The following is a 20319-nucleotide window of genomic DNA, read 5'->3' as shown; positions in this document are numbered from 1 at the left end:
TACCCCTGGGTCGGGAAGATCCCCTGGAGGAAATGGTGACCCACACACCAGTATTCTCGCCTGGAGAATCCCGGGGCAGCGGAGCCTGGTGGGCTACAATCCATGGGGTCACAAAGAGTGGAACACGACTGCGCGACTGACACTTCACTTCTTCCAACGAGGGGAGGGCGAGAGCCTTGGGGCAGGGCCCTGTCTCCACCTTGTTCATCACAGTCACGGGTCCCCCAGAACCCCGACACTGCCTGGCACGGAGCAGCTGTTCAGCAGTTGCCTGCTGAGCCGGGAGTGGTTTCCACGCGTCGGCCTGTGGACTGGTTGAGCAGGGAGCTGCTGGGAGCAGGTCCCATCAGAATCTCTCGGTGTGTGGGAAGAGTCTGCATTTGTTAAAAGTTCCTCCAGGAGGCTGAGGTGCCCTGGCAGGTCTGGCATTGAAGACGCGGCATCATCTCTGAAGCCCCTTCTGTCCCTAGGATCTGAAGGGAGAGACAGGTGCAGAGACAGGGGAATGGCCTTAATGACCTTTCCGGGTCCCTCCTGGCCTCTGAAGCCAGTAGATCCAGTGCCTGTGTGGGTGACACCTCAGGGACGGAGGAGGGGGAGGCACGGGGGGCGGGGGTGGGTAACGGGAGCTGACGTCCAGGAGCAGTGACTCAGACCTCCGCACCATGACCGTGTGTCTGCATTTAGCCACGGGCTCTTGTTTCCTGGCGGGCGGGCGGCAGGCCTCTGGGCCCCCCAGCCCCACCCCCACCGTCCCTCCGTCTCACCTCTGCTGGTGATTTCCTGGCAGCCCTGCTGGAAGCCCCTCTTTGGGGTGGGGTGACCCAGCCAGGCAGGAATCTCCACTGGAGAGACAGACCCCTCTGTTCCAGCCGCCACCCTGACCCCACTGCATAGACCACCAGCCCCAGTCATCACCCTGTAGCTGGACCCCCACCACACACACACCAAGGAAGAGGCTGTGCGGGAGCCAGACAAGAGAGGAATGGGTCTCCATGTTCAGGAGCCACCATTCTGATGGGGCAAACAGGCGACCACCTGCCCCAGGGAGCTGCCAGTCTGAGAGGCGACGGGACACTGGAAGCCCAAGTCACACCCTGTGCCAGGGTAGGCAAGGCCAGCTGGTACAGCGGGCACCTGGGCAGGACCTTCTGTGTGGGCTGCAGCAGTCAGAGAGGCCGCCACAGGGAGGAGGAACCAGAGCTGGTCTGGGCATGAGGGGAGCCAGCCGGGGGCCCCAGGCGCCCAGGTCAGTCTTCCCTGGCTTCACTCCCTGGTGCCATGTGACGTCAGGCCGGGCTCCACGGACCTGTGTGTGGGCAGGGACCTCTTGCGGGGGGGGAGGTTCTGGGCCAGCCTGTCTCCTTACACGGAAGTTCAGGGTGCCCTGGCTCCCTGGGGGGTTTGGGTCAGATACCTCCAGTTTCAGATCCCGGCCCCGCCACTTCCCAGGTGCAAGCCCCAAGCTCTCTGTGAGGCTCTGTTTCTCCATCTGTAAAATGCGAACAACCTCTCCTTGCAGTGATCGAATGAGGCCATGCTGGAAAGCTCCCAGCCAGGAGCCTGGCTCAGCAGGTGCCTCAGGACTCAGAGCTAGAACGACTGTCTGGCTGAGCCTCCTTTACTCTGCTGCCTCCCCGGCCTCTCTGAGCTGGAGATCAGGCACCTCCTGGGAACAGAACCTTCTATATCATTAAGGACCATTCCTGAATCATCTGCTCTCCTCCCCTGAGTCCAGACCCAACCCACCCTGCCTCAGCTTCCTCCTCTGGGTCTTGAAATGTTCCAGAGTTGGGGTGGTGGGAGGCAGGGAGACAAGCCTGACATCTGGGTTCCTCGGGGGGCTGGGACGGGAACAGCTGCACGTCCTACACCCCGCTCCAGGGCCGTCTCAGGGCTCCCAAGAGATGGCCGTGAACGTTATCTGTCCTGGCTGGGAAAGCCCTTGCCTCACACAGGGATCCCGCGGGTGGGGGTCCCCCATGCACCCCTGACCTTGCATCTCCTGACCTCCCCAGATCCAGGGCCTTGGGGCTCTGCCCTGATCCCTGGCACCAAGGGCTGAGAGAGAAAACCCTCTGCAAGAGGTCTGCAGTCTGATGGGGGAGGCACAGTTCTTCGACTGCTGGGGGAAGACAGACTCAGAGACAGGCACGCACAGGGTCCTGAGGCAGGCTGGGGTCTGAGCAGCAGGGGGACAGCACAGGACCCCGCGCTGTTGCCACGGCGGCTCTGGGGCTGGAGTTATCAGCCTGGAATGCTGGGCGGTGAGCTCAGCCTCGCGGGCGCCCGCGCTGGACTGTCAGCAGGGCCGTCTCACTAGAGAAGCTCCCCAGCCCCTCGGCCACGGAGAGGACTAAATTTAGCCGGTAGACAAGGGGCTGGCCCCGCGCCCGGGGCGGCCGGGCCTTATAAAGCGGCAGTGGCCGGGGCCCGGCAGCTCCCCGAGCCCGCTGCCCCCGCGCTGCCTGTGTGCCCAGCCCGCCGGCCGGGGCCCGCTGCCGCCCCGTGGATGAGCCACAGGACGTCCTCCACCTTCAGAGCGGAGCGGAGCTTCCATTCCTCCTCCTCCTCCTCCTCCTCCTCGGCCTCCCACAGCCTCCCGGCCCAGGACCCACCCATGGAGAAGGCCTTGAGCATGTTCTCCGAGGATTTTGGCAGCTTCATGCGGCCCCACTCAGAGCCCCTGGCCTTTCCAGGCAAGTGCTCAGGGCCCCGTGGGGAAGGGGCCCGCGCAGGGCGGGACTACCCGTTCCAGGGCACCACCCGCTGCCACTGCGCCTCCAGCGACAGGTGCTGCCACTGCAGCCCCGTGCGGCCGGACAGACAGATGTGGCCAGCACGGGCAGGCCTTCCGGAGACAGTGCTGGCCTGGGGTCGGCTCTGGTGCCAGGGTCCATGGGGCCTGGGGCCAGGTCCTCTCTGGAGTCCTGAGAGCTGCGGGGCTCGGGGGAGGCACGCAGAGCCCCCTGCAGGCCTGGGGTGGGTCCCTGCAGAGTGTCATACACGCACACCCCTCCCCCCCAGCCTCTGCTGGGCAAGGCCCCGCCCCCTCGGTGCAGCAGAGATGGTTGAGGGGGCAGTCAGGCTTCGGGGTCTGCCCCTTCACCCTGCACCCGAGAGGGAGCCAGAAGCCTGGCCCTGGGGACAAGCCTGCCCTGTGCTCTGCCCACCCAGCACTCCCCACAGCCCGTGCTGGGGGGCCGGGCAACATCAAGACCCTGGGAGACGCCTACGAGTTTGCTGTGGACGTGAGCGACTTCTCACCTGAGGACATCATTGTCACCACCTCCAACAACCACATCGAGGTGCGGGCTGAGAAGGTGAGCCCGTCCCCCCGCCCCACTCCTGGGCTTCACACCCATACCCTCTGCACAGGTGCTTCCTCCCACGTCCCATCCTGGGACCCTGCACCCTGACCTTGCTCCCTAACCCCCAGGACAAACAGGAGGCCTTGCTCCTGCGGCTGGTGGGCCACAGGACCCCCGTCACTGCCCCAGGCTCCCAGGTGCTTTCTTCAGGAACCAAGGGAGCCACGGGGAGGGGCGAGGGGCAGATGGGTGGCAGGAGGGGGCCGCCGGGAGGTGAGGCAAGAAAGGGAGCTGAGAGGAGGAGAATGGCCCTCCCTCTAGGCCTGTGGGTGGTGGGCACCCCATGCCCGGGGACAGCCGGGGGAGGAGCTCTTGCCCCTGACGTCCCTCAAGGCCTCATTTCTCCCAGACCCAGAGGCCCGGCTAGTGTCTCATCTCGGGACCCTGAACTGGGCTCAAGGCTGGGCAGAGCCCTGCAGGTCAGGCCCTCACACCCTCCAAACCCCACGCTGCCTCCACCCACAGGTTCTCAGGGTCAAGAGGCCTGCACCCTGCAGGTGGCTGTGGCTGAACGGGGAGTGCCCCTTAGAGGAGAGGGGCTGCTCGGGGCCACCTCTGATCCCTGAGGCCCGGCTTCCTCCTTTGAGCCTGGAGGGCCCCCATCAGGGAGCCAGGCCCTGCGGATGCCAGGACCAGTGGGCAGCACGTGCCCGCCCTGCCCCCACCAGTGACTCAGCCGCCCCGGCTCCAATGGACAGGGGGTGGCGCTGCCAGCGGCTAACGGACACTCACGCACGGGAATTCGAGTGCAGGGACCCGGAAACCCCCCTCCTCCTCTGAGCTCCTCCACCAAGCCCCGCTCTCCTCTGGCCCGCTGGGGTCCTTTGAGCTCCTCTGCACGCGTCCTCGCTCAGCGCTCAGCCCGTGGGCACCCCTGCCCCGGGGCAGCTCCAACACCAGGCCCTCACGCCTGAGAGCAGGGGCCCAGGGCGTGTGGGGCCCAGCTAGGGTGGGAGCAGGGAGCAGGCGGGGGGCGGGGGTGTGCAGCCCGCCCTGACCCTTCGTCCCTTCCGTAGCTGGCAGCCGATGGCACCGTCATGAACACCTTTGCTCACAAGTGCCAGCTGCCTGAGGACGTGGACCCCACGTCGGTGACCTCGGCCCTGCGGGAGGACGGCAGCCTCACCATCCGGGCCCGGCGCCAGCCCCCCACGGAGCACGTGCAGCAGACCTTCCGGACAGAGATCAAGATCTGAGGCCGCGCCTGCCCCACCCCCAACTGCCCCGCGCCGTGTTCTCCCCGCTGGCCAGCCAGAGTGGCTCTCCTGACCCCTCGTGACAGCGCTGGGGACATCTCAGCCCAGGTTCCGGGCCCTGACACCCCACCCCACCCCAGACCCCAGGTGGGTCATTCCCACCCCCAAATGAGGGCTTCTGCTCTACCCAGGGCAGGCCGGGGACCCCCCCCTCACTCGTGACCCCCAGATTGCAGATGCGGCCTTAATCCAGAACAAAGGGTTTGGGATGGGAACAGGCGATCCCAGAGAACCCGGTTTGGAGAAGGGGCTTGGGACAGGCAATCTGGGCAAATAATCTGCAGGACAGACAGACAGACATATTCCTTCATCTTTGGAGTCTCTGCAGGGCAGGGGAACTGGGCACCCGGGACCCCCTTGGCCAAGGGGAGCAGGAGGGCGGAGGGAGATCGCCGGCAGAGGTGCCCGGAAAACCAAACTGCCCAGGTGCAGAGAGGCCAGGAGACAGCCCTGAAGGTCCTGTTCCCTGCGGCCGCTCTCCAAGCCCGAGCCCGCTGCCAGGCTGCCCGCCCACAAGGTGCCCCATCCAGCCCGCTGCCCCCGGGCAGGGCCATGTTGTGTCTGTATACAGACGGGGTTTTTCCAATACCGCTGGTTCGTGATAAACGGTGTGAACCCTCTGTTACCTGCTCATGCCTCCAGGGAAGGCTGGGCCAAGGGGCGGGGCGACCCTTCCTCCTCCCACCCGGAGACCTGGGCTCCCAGGACTGTCTCCACTGCAGACAGTCACCCAACAAGAGGAAGTATGGATGGGGCTTGAGTCCTCAAGGTAGGATCCCAGCTTCCTGCCAACCTTCCCTTGTGGCCGTCCGCCTCCCCCATCCTCCCTATCTATAATCTGTGAAATTATAGGCATGGCGTGTGTGTATAGCACACACACACACAGATGCCACACACACATGCCTGGTTACCCCTGTCCTTCAAATACAAAGCGTTACCGTTGGTTGCAGCCAAATTCAGACCATTCTATTTTTCTTTCTCAATTTTTGGTCACACCCTGCAGCCTGCTGGGCTTTAGTCCCCTAAGCAGAGATTGAACCCACGCGCACTTCGTGGGAGGCGGAGCCCTAACCACTGCCGTCAGGACAGCCTCAGGACACTCTAAAATCAGGCTTACAGCCTCCACTTGTGTCAGTGGGGACAGTCTGAGCAGCTGAGCGGCCAGCGTGCCCACTGAAGGCTGGGGGTGGACCCAGGACGTCAGAAGCCGCTCTCCAACCACCCGAGCCCCTCCGCGCGGAGGGGAAAGCTCCCCGTTATGCCTTTCAGCCCTGCACCTGCCCGACAGCTTCCTGTTAGAGAGAGAAAGCCCCACCCCAGTCCCTCCTCATCCCGGGCCCGCCAAGGACCTCCTGCCAGCCTCCATTCTGGGGGCCCCCAGCTGCCCCCCCCCCACGACCTGGCGCAGCCTCCCACATTCAGAGGCAGGGCTGGGGGGGTGCAGCAGGGGGCCCAGGCTCTGTGAGGTGGCCTCAGGGGACGACAGGGGTGGGGGAGTCTGGCGTTGTATCCTGCACACACAATAAACAGCAGAATCTCTGGCTCTGGAGGTCACCCGCCTGAGGTTTTCAAGCTTGGGGTGGGGCAGGGATGGAACGCTGGGTAAGTGGCGTCTTTCCTCACACTGGGGGATGGGGTGCTAGCTCAGGTAAAGGTCAAGACCGCACAGAAACGTGGGCTCCTTTGGCCTCCTGCCTTGGCTCCCGGGCCTGCGTGGCCAGTCTTCTAGGAACGGCTTCCCTGAAACCCTCGCGTTGCCTTCTCTTCCAACTGCCAGCCCCTGCTCCTACCTGCCAGGCGCTGTCCCAGGCACGGGACACCTGCAGTGGGCCAGCTGCACTGGGCGGCTTTTCAAGCCTGTCTTGTACCAGCCGGGTGCTGACGACCAGTGAGGCTAAGGGACTAACCTGGGGGCACACAGCCCCGGGCAGAGGCCGTATGGGACCTGGCTGGGAGCAGACCGGTTCAGGGAGTCTGAGCGCCCTTTGGAAGGACGCCCCACACACAGACACGCCACCGGAGTTCCGGCAGCTCGGTGCAGTCTGGAGGAGGGGAGGGGAGGGAGGCAAGGGGCGCGGTATTTCCAGTCTCCGTGACTCACTGATTCCACCGGGCTATTTGCAGCCCCGACACTCATCGCTGAGGAGTTGGGGGGAGGAGGGACCAGCTCTCCCCCTTCTCCGACCCCCACTTGGGGCCAGGCTCACCTTGGTGTCCCCAGCCCAGCGGCGTCCCTCCCTGGGCCAGGAAAAGGGGGTGGCGAATGGGGCAGAATGTTCCCCACCCCGCGGGCCCCAGCGGCCCCTCCCCAGACTGCGCTTATAGAGGCTGAGGGAGATCTGGAGACGGAAGGCGCCCTCCTGCCAAGGTGACCCTCGGAAGAGGAGGGCGGGGCTGGGGACCGCGGGCTCAGCGCGATGGCTCCGCCCCCTGGCGACCCTGGCGGCCGGGCTTTGTCTCCACTGGCCTCCCACGCTTTCCAGGCTAAAAATAGACCTGGCTGCTGGTCCTGGGCTCCGCCCCTACCACGTGAAAAATAATTATAGCAGGCCCATTCATTGAGCGCCTAGTGTGTGCCAAACACCTGCTCATGCCCACCATCCGGCGAGGTGGGCACCAAGGAAGCCAGGAGGTTCAGAGAAGTCAAGTAACTGGCCCAAGGTCACACAGCTGGGAAGTGGCATGGCTAGAATGTGAATCACTGTGGCTCTGGAATGTCCTCTGCTGGGTCAGCTCAGATCAGTCACCCACTCCCTGCCCTCCTGTATAGAGAAGGGGAACCCTTACATCTTATAGCTTTAGTGGAGGGTGTGGGCAGGAAGCAGGCGAGGTTGAAAACATGCAGCCTTGCAGGGCTGCGGATCTGTGAGCAAGTCCGGGTCCAGTACCTGATGGGTGTGAAGGGCCTGGGAAGTGCCATCCCTTTCAAAGGCCTAGCCCAGACCAAAAGCCTCCTCCTCCCGGAAGTCCTCCAGAGTTACCAGCTTAGAGTCACAGAGCTCAAGGAACCCTAGGCCCAAAACTTGTGTTTAAAAGAAGCTCAGATTCAGATGAGATGAGCACATGCCTGGGGCTGAGGGCAGACCTGAGGCTTGGTTGGCCAGCCCCATATCGCTGGGGCCCGCGGGGTGGGGAACATTCTGCCCCATTCGCCACCCCAACTCCCCATGGTTTGATGGGGGGACCCAGGCCCCGGGAGGGGTAGGGCCTTGCCCTCAGTCACACAGCAAGTCAGTGGCAGAGATGGGGTGAAGACCAGGCCTCTGGAACTGCAGGCCAGAGCTTCTTTACTGGACCACCCCCCAACTCCAGCCCACCCTTCCCTGACCCACCTCCCTGTTGTGCTCCTCCATCGGCCCTCAGCCCTGTCCGCTTCCCATCTGCCTTGGATCCCAGGTCTGCGATGGCAGAAGATGCCTTATTTTGCCTTCTTGCTCCCAAGCCCAGCATGGGAAAGGAGCTAAGTTAATGTTTGTGGAATTTTTTAAAAAGCTCAGAAGCCTTAGTTATGACTGGAGGGTCCCTGGTGGCCCAGTGGATAAGAATCCACCTGCCAATGCAGGGGATGGGGGTTCATCCCTGGTCCTGGGAGATTCCACATGCCGCGAAGCAGCCAAGCCCCCGTGCCACAGCTTCGGAGCCCGCGCGCTGCAGCGGCTGAAGCCGGCATGCCTAGAGCCTGTGCTCCACAGGGAAGCCCATGCGCCGCAGGGAAGAGCAGCCTCACCAGCGCAACCAGAGAAAGCCAGGGCGCAGCGGCGAAGACCCTGCGCAGCCAAAAATACACAAACAGAATCTAAAAACTTCCTTTTTTTAAAAAAAGAGTGGGGGCTCAGGACTTCCCTGGTGGTCCAGTGATTTGGGTTTGACCCCTGGTTGGGGAACTAAGATCCCACATGCCGGGGCGGGGAGGGGGGCAACTAAGCCGGAACGCCACGCATGTGCCGAGCTGGCACGCCACAACCAGAGAGTCCGCGAAGAATCAACGAGAGGCTCCTGTGCGTGGTAGCTGAGACGCAATGTGGGCAAATAAGTTAAAAAGTGTAGTTCAAGCGGGGCCCTAGACTTGGGCAGGTGACTAATGATCGAAAGTGTATGATGTATAGATTTCATTAAAAAAGAAAAGGAGGATCAGTTGCAGACTCTGGAGCCACACCACCTGGGTTCAAATCTTGTCTCTGCTGCTTGTGATCTGCGTGATCTTGAGTAAGTAACTTAACCTCTCTGTTGCACCATGGCAAGAACACACAGAAGAGCTGGACAAAAGGATCTTCACGACCCAGATAACCACGACGGTGAGATCACTCCCCTGGAGCCAGACGTCCTGGAATGCGAGCTCAAGTGGGCCTTAGGAAGCATCACTGTGAACAAAGCTAGTGGAGGTGATGGAACTCCAGTTGAGCTATTTCAAATCCTGAAAGATGATGCTGTGAAAGTGCTGCACTCAATATGCCAGCAAATTTGGAAAACTCAGCAGTGGCCACAGGATTGGAAAAGGTCAGTTTTCATTTCAATTCCAAAGAAAGGCAATGCCAAAGAATACTCAAACTACCGCACAACTGCACTCATCTCACATGCTAGTAAAGTAATGCTCAAAATTCTCCAAGCCAGGCTTCAGCAATATGTGAACCGTGAACTTCCAGATGTTCAAGCTGGTTTTAGAAAAGGCAGAGGAACCAGAGATCAAATTGCCAACATCCGCTGGATCATGGAAAAAGCAAGAGAGTTCCAAAAAAACATCTATTTCTGCTTTATTGACTATGCCAAAGCCTTTGACTGTGTGGATCACAATAAACTGTGGAAAATTCTGAAAGAGATGGGAATACCAGACCACCTGACCTGTCCCTTGAGAAATCTGTAAGCAGGTCAGGAAGCAACAGTTAGAACTGGACATGGAACAACAGACTGGTTCCAAATAGGAAAAGGAGTACGTCAAGGCTTTATATTGTCACCCTGCTTATTTGACTTATATGCAGAGTACATCATGAGAAATGCTGGACTGGATGTAACACAAGCTGGAATCAAGATTGCCGGGAGAAATCTCAATAACCTCAGATATACAGATGACACCACCCTTATGGCAGAAATTGAAGAGGAACTAAAAAGCCTCTTGATGAAAGTGAAAGTGGAGAGTGAAAAAGTTGGCTTAAAACTCAACATTCAGAAAACTAAGATCATGGCATCCGGTCCCATCACTTCATGGCAAATTGATGGGGAAACAGTGTCAGACTTTATTTTGGGGGGCTCCAAAATCAATGCAGATTGTGATTGCAGCCATGAAATTAAAAGACGCTTGCTCCTTGGAAGGAAAGTTATGACCAACCTAGATGGCACATTAAAAGCAGAGACATTACTTTGCCAACAAAGATCCATCTACTCAAGGCTATGGTTTTTCTGGTGGTCATGTATTGATATAAGAGTTGGACTATGAAGAAAGCTGAGCGCTGAAGAATTGATGCTTTTGAACTGTGGTGTTGGAGAAGACTCTTGAGAGTCCCTTGAACTACAAGGAGATCCAACCAGTCCATCCTAAAGCTGATCAGTCCTGAGTGTTCGTTGGAAGGACTGATGCTGAAGCTGAAACTCCAATACTTTGGGCACCTGATGTGAAGAACTAACTTATTGGAAAAGACCCTGATGCTGGGAAAGATTGAAGGTGGGAGGAGAAGGGGACGACAGAGGATGAGATGGTTGGATGGCATCACCGACTTAATGTCATGAGTTTGAGTAAGCTCTGGGAGTTGGCGATGGACTGGGAGGCCTGGTGTGCTGCAGTCCATGGGGTCACAAAGAGTCGGCCATGACTGATGGGCTGAGCTGAGCTGAGCTGAGCTGAGCTGAGCTGTTGCAGGATGAAATGGTGCTAGCAGGCTCCACCCGCTGTGGCTGTCTTGTGTGCACTTAAAGGGCTTGGTGCCTGGCGGCTGCCTACAGTTCACAGGCCCTGCGCTGAAGCCTCCCCGAAGGGCTCACATGGAGCCCCCTAATCTCATTTCTGTCTGGATCCTGACACTATCTCTGGCTCCATTAAGATGGAGACGGGCTGGAAGGGCAGAGGAGCTGCCTTGTACCTGGGGTCCTCTTTCCAGGAAAAGCAGGTGAGGCAGACAGAAGAGGCAGGTTTCTGGGACTTCCTGGTGGTGGTGCTGCTGCTGCTAAGTCTCTTCAGTCGTGTCTGACTTTGTGCGACCCCATAGACGGCAGCCCACCAGGCTCCCCTGTCCCTGGGATTCTCCAGGCAAGAACACTGGAGTGGGCTGCCATTTCCTTCTCCAATGCATGCAAGTGAAAAGTGAAAGTGAAGTCTATCAGTCGTGTCGGACTCCCAGCGACCCCATAGACTGCAGCCTACCAGGCTCCTCCATCCATGGGATTTTCCAGGCAGGAGTACTGGAGTGGGGTGCCATCGCCTTCTCCATCCTGGTGGTGCAGTGGATGAGAATCCGCCTGCCAGTGCCAGGGGCACGGGTCCAATCCCTGGTCCCAGAGGATTCCGCATGCCACGGAGCAACTGCAGCCCTCGGCCCGCAATCACCCAGTCTGAGCTCTAGAGGCCTCGAGTGGCACCTGCTGAGCCTGGAACCCGTGCTCTGCTCTGCAACAAGAGGAGCTGCCGAAACAAGAAGCCCCAGCGCCGCAAGGACCGCCCCTGCTCACCGACCTAGAAAGCCCGGGCGCAGGAGCACAGACCCGGCGCCACCAAAAACAATTAATAATAATAATAATAATAATAATAATAAAGTGGTCAGTTCTCCAAGGCCCTCCTGGAAGACCTGTCTGGGCCCTGGGGCGGCGGGGGGGAGGGGGGGGCGGGGAGGTGGGCCAGAGAGGCACCTGGAAGCCTTGGTTTCCTCTTCCACAAACAAAGATCAGGTCACACCCTCCCAGGCCCGCTGTGGCAGCCTGAGCCAGATGGTGTTTAGTGTAAGCTCAGGAAATGCTAAGCTCCTGTAAAATCTCTGTGCTTGTTTTCTGAACGAGGAAGCCCAAGCTTCCACCCTCTGACTCTGCCCTCAACCGGGAGAGGGTCCCGAGGAGCAGGGAGGCTGGGGTCTGCCAGGCTGGGGCCCCAGGCAGGAGCCTCTGGGCGGCGGGATGGTGCTGTTTACGGTCAGCACAGCGCGCCTGGGCTCACCCCGAGCAGCCCCAGGCGTGTCCTGAGCTCTGGAGCCCTCCAGCGCCTGGACCCAGGGGCAGCTCTCCCTGGGGGTCTGAGGCATGCTGTGGGGGGCGGGGAGTGGGGGCCCTGGGGAGCCTCCCTGAGGGGCATGAAGCCAGGCCCCTGGGCCCAGGGAGCCGGAGGGGAGAGAGCGGGCGGCAAAGCTGACTCTCCCTGCCTGCTTCCCTCCCTGCCTTCTGCTTCTTCCTCCTCTTCTTCCCTCACAGTTCTTGAGCACGCGCCTTAGGGCACTGGGGACACAGTCCTGATGGGTGTGGCTGCCAACCCGGAGACACACTCACTGGCTCACACTGCTACTCGCTGGTTCAGGAAAGGCCTTCTTCTTTGTTGGTTCGTCCTCTCAACAGCTTTTCAGTAATTTCTGTGATACGGTGGGCAGATAAAGCTCTGAGGCCCGGCGTCGCCACTGCAGCCGGTGCAGCCCTGGCTGTGCCACTCGCTGTCTGCATGACCCTGGGCCAGTCACTCCGCCCGGCCGGGCCTCAGTCTCCTTATGCGCTCAATGGGCCGGCCCCCACAGGACTGGGGGGAAGAGGTGAGGTTTCCTCCTCCACCCGTGTGCCCAGCTCAGTGAGGGCCTCAGTCACTGTTCAAGCCTCAGACGCCCCTGCCCTGGGGACTGCCCCTTGGGGAATGACCCCTGGGGACTGCCCCTTGGGGAATGACCCCTGGGGACTGCCCCTTGGGGAATGACCCCTGGGGGCTGCTCCCTGGAGAATGACCCCTGGGGGCTGCTCCCTGGAGAATGACCCCTGAGGGCTGCTCCCTGGAGAATGACCCCTGGGGGCTGCTCCCTGGGGACTGGCCACTCACTCCTTCAGCACACAGGCGGAGCACCTGCAGCTCAGTTCAGGCTTATGACGCTATGACTGCGCAGTCACACTGCCTGGGGTTTGGACTTGGTGACCTTGGGTAAATCATTTCATCTGTGCCTCAGTGTCTTCACGGGTCCAGTGTGAGAGGAACTGAAGTGGCATGTGCCGTGTATAAAACTATCAATAGCGGCTATTCCGGAGGAAAGGGACACTGATTCGAGTAAAAGCGGGGCTTCTGAAAGCTTGGCCCTCCCCCGGCCCGGAAGGCGGGGCTGCCCTGTCTGAGGCTGGGGCGCCACCTGCTGGCGGGAAGCTAGGCCTGCAGCCCCACCCTCTTCCTGACGGTTCTCAGACTCCCTTCCAGCCCTGTCCGGGGGCTCTGCTAGTCCAGTGATTCTCAGCAAGGGGAGGACAGAGGAGGGGATGTCAACGGTCCAGGCTCCTCTCTCACCACGTCTCTAGGACGGATCATTCCTCCCTTTGCCTGGATTAAGATGCAGCTTCCTCCCCTGCCTTCCTCTCCCAGCACAAGAGCTAACGAATCTTTTTTTATAAGGCAGGTTCTGATTTTCAGCAGTCCCCACCTCAGAGTAAAATAGAGAGCTCCTCGTGGCCCGCGAAGCCTCCCGTGAGATGGCCCCTGCCGCTTCCCTGGCCTGTTCCCAGTGTGCACGCACATCCTCTCCCCCAGCTGGAGGACAAGCTCCTTGATGGCAAAGCCTTGTCTGTCTGTCACTGCCCATCCCAGGGTCTAGCCCAGAGCCTAGCACACAGTGGGCGCCCAACAAATACTTGGTGAACGAATGAATGGCTACTCCAGCCAGACTGAATGACCGCCCCTTCCCCCTGGAGCGCTCTCCACCCTTGCCGCTTGCCTTGGTGTGACGCACTCACTGGCCAGCTTCTAGTTTAGACGCCACTTCCTGCATGAAGCCCCCTTGCTCTCCTCTCCTGAGTGGCCCGGGCGCCCTCCTCCAGCCCCAGCCTCGTTCTGTGCACCTCACTGCTGCACGCACCAGGAGTCACGCCCACAGTCGTCTTCTTTCCTGCCTGCCCTGCCAGGCTACGAGCTCCTTGTGGACAGGTCTGCTCTCTCTGAACAGGTCCCCTCTGTTTAGAAGAGACCCTGCCAGAAGGAGAGGCTGTCTGCTGTAGGGCTGGTTTGGGCTCTAAGCCCAACTGCACCTGTCTATGGGCCTTGAGTGCATTCCTCAGCTTCTCTGTGCCATGGTTCTCTAATCTGCAGAATGGGTAAAAAAAAAGGCGCTTCTCTGTACTGGCATTTGGAAGATGTCATTTCCTTGGCACAGAGCAAACGGTCAATACACGTTAGCCACCAGTGCTTGTGTGTGCGTGCTAAGTCGCTTCTGTCCTGTCTGACGCTTTGCATTTCTATGGACTGTAGCCCACCAGGGTCCTCTGTCCGTGAGATTCTCCAGGCAAGAATACTGGAGTGGGTTGCCATGCCCTCCTCCAGGGGATCTTCTGGACCCAGGGGTTGAAACTGTGTCTCATGTGTCTCCCACATTGGCAGGCAGGTTCTGCGCCATCAGTGCCCCCTGGGAAATCCGCCGGTGTTTGTAGGAACCCGGTAAAGCATTAGTGGATAATGAACATTCAGCAATCTTAATCCAGGAGCCTTGAGAGCCTCTTTCTCAGCATCTCTTAGACCTCCCTCTCCCCTCACAGCAGCTCCCACTTCCTGCTGAGGACCAGGACTGCCCTGTGGGAGAGGCACAGGGCTCCCCCACCTACTTTTCTGTCCCTAGGGGCAGTGTAAGCCTGGCATGCACTGGGTGCTCAATAAATAATATCTCATTTTCATCTGTTCAAGCATGGTACTCCCTTCCCTTTCTGAGTACTTCCACCCCATCCTGAGAAGCCAGTTCCCCTTATTTCCAACCCCACCTGGTCCTTAAATTGCCCATCCTGAGTCCCATGCCCTCCCGGTGATCCCTGGTGACCTACACCCTCGCATTGAGCGAGGATGGTTGCAGTCACTTACCGCCCCTGCCCGTTGTGCTGGGAGGTTCTGACTCCTGCTCTGGGTGAGAAACCAACCCGGTGGCCCTGGGGAAGGTAGTTCCCAGTGCTGGCACCTTCTCATCTTTTAGGTCATACTTTGTTCCCCACTCAGAGAGGCCATTCCCAACCACAATATCAAAAAAAACCTCTTTGCCAGGAATTCCCTATGAGTCCAGTGGTTAGGACTCTGCGTTCCTGTTGCAGGGGGCACAGGTTCGATCCCTGGTTGGGGCAGCAAGATCCTGCATGCCGTGCAGTGCGGGCTAACTGGCTTCAGTGGAGTCCGCCTCTTTGCAATCCCGTGGACTGCAGCCCGCCAGGCTCCTCCATCCATGGGGTTCTCCGGGCAAGAGTACTGGGGTGGGCTGCTATGCCCTCCTCCAGGGCACCTTCCCAACCCGGGGATGGAAACTGTGTCTCATTGCAGGCAGAGTCTGCCGCTGAGCCACTGGAGAAAACCCCGCATGTCAAGAGGAGCAGCCGTAAAACAAAACAAAACAAAACAAAACAAAACAACCCCGCCTCTTTGTTCTGCCATTTTCTATCCCACCACCTTGCTCAGTCTCTGCACAGCACTCATTACACTGTTGGAATAGTCTTTATTCAGTTGTTTACCCTTTCTCCCCCACCCTCAAGAATACAAACTCCAAGAAAGCTGCAGTGTCTTTTCCAGTGCTTTGCAGAGCTGGCATTTGGGAGATGCTGCATTAGAATACGCTGTGTGAGTGAGTCAGCCTCATTCTTCGTGGCGGTGCCTTATCCTGCTGCCGCTGAAAGGCTAGCAAAGATGGGGAGGAAGGAAGAAGTAGGATACTAGGCTTTTCAGGGGTCCTTTAGGATCTAACTCTCCTTCCCTGGCTCAGGTACAAAAGCCTTCTGCTCGGCTGGGGAAGCAGGAGCGGACGCTGGGAATTGGGCACGGACCCCCGCGCCTCTCCGCCACGGCCAGGCTTCTGCAGTCAATCCGCCTGTGCGCAGACGCAGGAGGAGAGGGCCTTGAGGGAGCCGATGACCGTTCCCCACGCGGAGGACCTCGAGGACACGGCCTTCACGGGGCTCCCCTTGGCTTCAGGAGCCTCCGCAAGGCCTCCGGGGCTGGCTGCGGGGGAAGCTGTGGGCGTAGTCCCTCGGCAAGGCCCCCTGGCCTGGGCAAGGCCCCCCCCACCTAGCGGAGCCTCCGGAGGCGGGTACTGCTTTCCCCCGCATAACAAAATGTAGGTCTTCATCGGAGGGACGGCAGGTCCCGGGTTGGGACCGGGGGTGCGGGGTGGCCCTGGGGGTGCTGCCAGGGAGATCTGCTTCCCTCGCGCACAGTCGATGACGAAGGTCAGGTGGGCTCCGGGGACGGCCTTCTGCCGGCGCCTTCCACCTGGAAGGGAGCAGAGGGCCGGAGGTTCGTGCTGGCGCAACGCAGGGCTGGCTCCAGTGGTTCGCGTGTTTGTCCACTCAGCGGGGAGTTTTTCTGCTAATTTGATTTTTATTTTATATTGGGGTATACTTGATTTGGGCTTCCCTGCTGGCTCGGGGTAAAGAATTCGCTTACCATGCAGGAGACGGGGGTTGGGTCCCTGGGTTGGAAAGATTCCCTGGAGAAGGAAATGGCTACCCACTCCAGTATTCTTGCCTGGAGAATTCCATGGACAGAGGAGCCTGGGGGGCTACAGTCCACGGCGTCGTAAAAGTCTTAGCAACTAAAGAACAACAGTTGATTTGCCATGCTGACTTAGTTTTAGGAGAACAGCACAGTGATCCAGTTATATACATATCAAACATATATCCATTCTCTTTTAGATTCTTTCCCCATATCTGTTATTTCAGAATCTTGTATAAAACACGTATTTACTTATTCATTTGGCTGCACAGGGTCTTAGCTGCAGAATGCCGAATTTCTTACCTTTGGGTCACGTGGGATCTTCTAGTTGAGACATATGGGATGTGTTCCCCAACCAGAGATCGAGCCCAGGCCCCCGGCATGGAGAGCACGAGGTCTTGGCCAGGGGACCAGGGAAGTCCTGTTATCACAGAATACCCAGTAGACTTCCCTCAACAGGGATTTGGCTGGGTTTTGTGCGTGCTGAATCGCTTCAGTCGTGTCTGACTCTTTGAGACCCTATGGACTGTAGCCCGCCAGGCTCCTCTGTCCACGGGGATTCTCCAGGCAAGAATGCCAGAGTGGGTGGTCTTTCCCTCCTCCAGGGGGTCTTCCCCACCCAGGAACCCCACCCACATCTCTGGCGTCTCCTGCACTGGCAGGCGGCTTCTCTATCACTAGTGCCACCTGGGAAGCTCTAACTGTAGGCTAGTGGACACACAAAAATGGGAAGCCAGTGGGGCTTAAGAGCGTGAATGTCAGCACGGGGGAGGCCTGAGTATAACCCTGTCTCCTCCCCACCCCCCATCAGCCCTCTGCCTTCCAGGAGCACAGAGCCCACCGCATCAGAGCCTCTCAACCCCACCACGCCTATGAGCTGCCTGGGCATCTTGTTAGCATGCAACTTCCCTGGTGGCTCCATGGTAAAGAATCCGCCTGCAATGCGGGAGACCTGGGTTCGATCCTTGGGTTGGGAAGATCCCCTGGAGAAGGGAATGGCTACCCACTCTAGTATTCCTGCCTGGAGAATCCCATGGACAGGGGGGCCTGGCAGGCTACAGTATATGGCTCTCAAAGAGTCAGACGTGTCTGAGCGACTAACACTTTCACTTCACTTTCTGGTCCAGCAGGTTTGGGCTGGGGCCTGACGGTCTGCATTTCTGAGAGGCGCCCAGGGAATGCTGATGCTGCTGGCCCACAGACCACAGTGTGGTGAGTAGTGGGAGGAAAGCCCGACTTCCTTTTACAGGTGAGGGAACTGAGGCTCAGCTGGTGCAGATGCCAGTGGCCTCAGGAGACACTGCGGCCCCTCCACCCCCCACCACACTCTCATCTACCTGTCCTCTCTGCCCTGCGGATCCTTGCTCTGTCTTTCCCCACCAAACAGGGAGCAGCCACGAGCCAACCCAGGGGCTTATCAATGAACCAACCCGGGGATTTATCCACGAAGCAAGTGCCAGAGCAGGTCTCTCCGAATCCAAATCCTTTGCTCTTTGGGGAAAAAAAAAAACTTTCAAGTTGCCCAAATGATAAACAAAACCATCCTCTTGACTACGTGCTCATCACCATGACCCAGGCTTCTCTTCTGCTAAGTTAGTTAACGCAGGAAATGTGGCTGATCCTTGAACAATGCCAGTTTGAACTGTGGACCCACTTACACGTGGATTTGTTTTCGATAAGTACCCATTCCCACACAATCTGTAGTAGGTTGAGTCTGTGGATGTGGACTCTCAGATACAAAGGGATGATTGTAGTTTTAACCTGATTGTCCACTGCTTGGAGGACCCCCAGGTTGTTCAAGGGTCAACTGTAAATGAAGCTCACCTGTGGCTTGAGAATCTTGGCAGCCCCAGAGGGAGGCTGTCTGTCCTTTCCTGCCACCCCCACTCCATAGCCTCCCCAGTCCCTCTCAGCTGCAGGGCTGAGGCCCCCTCTGTCACCTCTTACCTGAGCTGGTCTCCAGGTTTGCCTCAAGGCCCCCGGGGCGGGCACTCGGGTCTCTGGTGTCTTCTGAGGGGGCCGTGACTGCTGCCATGGCGCCTGGCTCAGCACTGGCAGAGGAAGCTGTTTTCAGCAGCCTTGTCCAGAATGCGGGTCCGCACCCAAGGACCAGACCTTTTATATTTACCAGATCCGGATCTGCTGAGTGAATTCCACCAGGAGCCACAGGAACTGGCCTGGAGCAGTTGGGGGATTGCTTTGATCACGGGTTTATGTCAACAGGATTGCAGTCGGGTGGCTGGGAGGCAGGCCTTCTACCAAACACACACAGTTTCTTCCAAGCTCAGCGGCTTCCTCCCTTGGGACGAGGCTGGGGACCACCTCTTCCAGGTCTCAGTTTCCCGAACCTCAGTCATCGCCTGGCTGCATTCCCAGTTTTTAGCTGTTTTATTTATTTTTGGTCCCACCTAAGAGAAGAGACTGGCAGAGGATGAGACAGTTAGATAGCATGACTGACTCAATGGACATAATTTTGAGCAAACTCCAGGAGACAGTGGCGGACAGAGTTCTGGATGATGGGAAGTCCAAGATCAAGATGCTTATCGATTCTGGTGTTTTGTGAGGACCTGCCTACTGGTTCATAAATAGCTATCTTTTTGCTCTGTCTTCACCTCGCAGAAAGTGCAAGAAAGGTCTCTGGGATATCTTTATATAAGGGCACTAACCCCATCACAAGGGTTCTACCCTCATGACCTAATTACCCCTCCCTGAAGACCCCACCTCTTCAGTTCAATTCAGTTCAGTCGCTCAGTTGTGTCCGACTCTTTGCAGCCCCAAGGACTGCAGCACGCCAGGCCTCCCTGTCCATCACAAACTCCCAGAGCTTGCTCAAACTCATGTCCATTGAGTCCGTGAGCCCATCCATCCATCTCATCCTCTGTCGTCCCCTTCTCCTCCCACCTTCAATCTTTCCCAGCATCAGGGTCTTTTCCAATGAGTCAGTTCTTTGCATCAGGTGGCCAAACTATTGGAACTTCAGCTTCAGCATCAGTCCTTCCAATGAATATTCAGGACCGATTTCCTTTAAAATAGACTAGTTGGATCTTCTTGCTGTCCAAGGGACTCTCAAGTGTCTTCTCCAACACCACAGTTCAAAAGCATCAATTCTTCAGTGCTCAGCTTTCTTTATAGTCCAACTGTCACATCCATATATGAATACTGGAAAAACTATAGCCTTAACTAGATGGACCTTTTTTGGCAAAGTAATGTCTCTGCTTTTTAATATGCTGTCTAGGTTGGTCATAACTTTCCTTCCAAGAAGCAAGTGTCTTTTAATTTCATGGCTGCAGTCACCATCTGCAGTGATTTTGGAGCCCAAAAAAATAGTCTCTCACTGTTTCCCTTGTTTCCCAGTCTATTTGCCATGAAGTGATGGGGCCAGATGCCATGATCTTAGTTTTCTTAATGTTGAGCTTTAAGTCAACTTTTTCACTCTCCTCTTTCACTTTCATCAAGAGGCTCTTTAGCTCCTCTTCACTTTCTACCATAAGGGTGGTGTTATCTGCATATCTGAAGTTATTGATATTTCTCCCGGCAATCTTGATTCCAGCTTGTGCTTCTTCTTCCAGCCCAGCATTTCTCATGATGTACTCTGCATATAAGTTAAATAAGCAGGGTGACAATATACAGCCTTGACATACTCTTTTCCCGATTTGGAACCAGTCCATGTTCCATGTCCAGTTCTAACTGTTGCTTCTTGTCCTGCATACAGATTTCTCAGGAGGCAGGCCAGGTGGTCTGGTAGTCCCGTCTCTTTCAGAATTTTCCAGTTTTTTGTGAGCCACACAATCAAAGGTTTTAACATAGTAAAGTAGAAGTAGATTTTTCTGGAACTCTCTTGCTTTTTCGATGATCCAGCAGATGTTGGCGATTTGATCTCTGGTTCCTCTGCCTTTACTAGGTTTCAAAATATAAATTTTGGGAAGATGTATTCTATCTACAGCATCTTAGGTCAATCAAACTTTAAGTCAATTTTTCCTTTTACTGAAAAAGAGAAATAGTTGTCTACTGCAAACAATGTACAGCCTAAAGTTCAGAGTCATGGTTTTTCAGTGGATTTGCTGAGGACGTAAGTCTGAAA

At 57.7% G+C, this 20319-nt stretch overlaps 2 protein-coding genes across 2 annotated transcripts; one reads left to right on the top strand and one right to left on the bottom strand.

Moving 5' to 3' along the window:
• Positions 1–2376: 2376 nt before the first annotated feature.
• On the top strand, positions 2377–6176 carry HSPB7 (heat shock protein family B (small) member 7). The gene is made up of 3 exons (XM_040228533.1): positions 2377–2699; positions 3178–3323; positions 4388–6176. Exons 1-3 carry the CDS (start codon positions 2513–2515, stop codon positions 4565–4567), a joined length of 513 nt encoding a protein of 170 aa, XP_040084467.1. The 5' UTR covers positions 2377–2512; the 3' UTR covers positions 4568–6176.
• Positions 6177–15229: 9053 nt separating this feature from the next.
• Positions 15230–18341, bottom strand: LOC120854176 (steroid receptor associated and regulated protein). Its single transcript, XM_040227946.1, has 2 exons — positions 18186–18341; positions 15230–16016 (listed from the first exon to the last, which is right to left on the bottom strand). The coding sequence occupies exons 1-2, from the start codon at positions 18271–18273 to the stop codon at positions 15607–15609; spliced, it is 498 nt and encodes a 165-aa protein (XP_040083880.1). The 5' UTR covers positions 18274–18341; the 3' UTR covers positions 15230–15606.
• Between the last annotated feature and the right edge of the window lie 1978 nt (positions 18342–20319).

Source organism: Oryx dammah, unplaced genomic scaffold (assembly GCF_014754425.2).
Source record: "Oryx dammah isolate SB20612 unplaced genomic scaffold, SCBI_Odam_1.1 HiC_scaffold_27, whole genome shotgun sequence".
Lineage (NCBI taxonomy): Eukaryota > Metazoa > Chordata > Mammalia > Artiodactyla > Bovidae > Oryx > Oryx dammah.
Note: the sequence above shows the minus strand (reverse complement) of the source record. Positions and strands in the feature narration are given on the sequence as shown.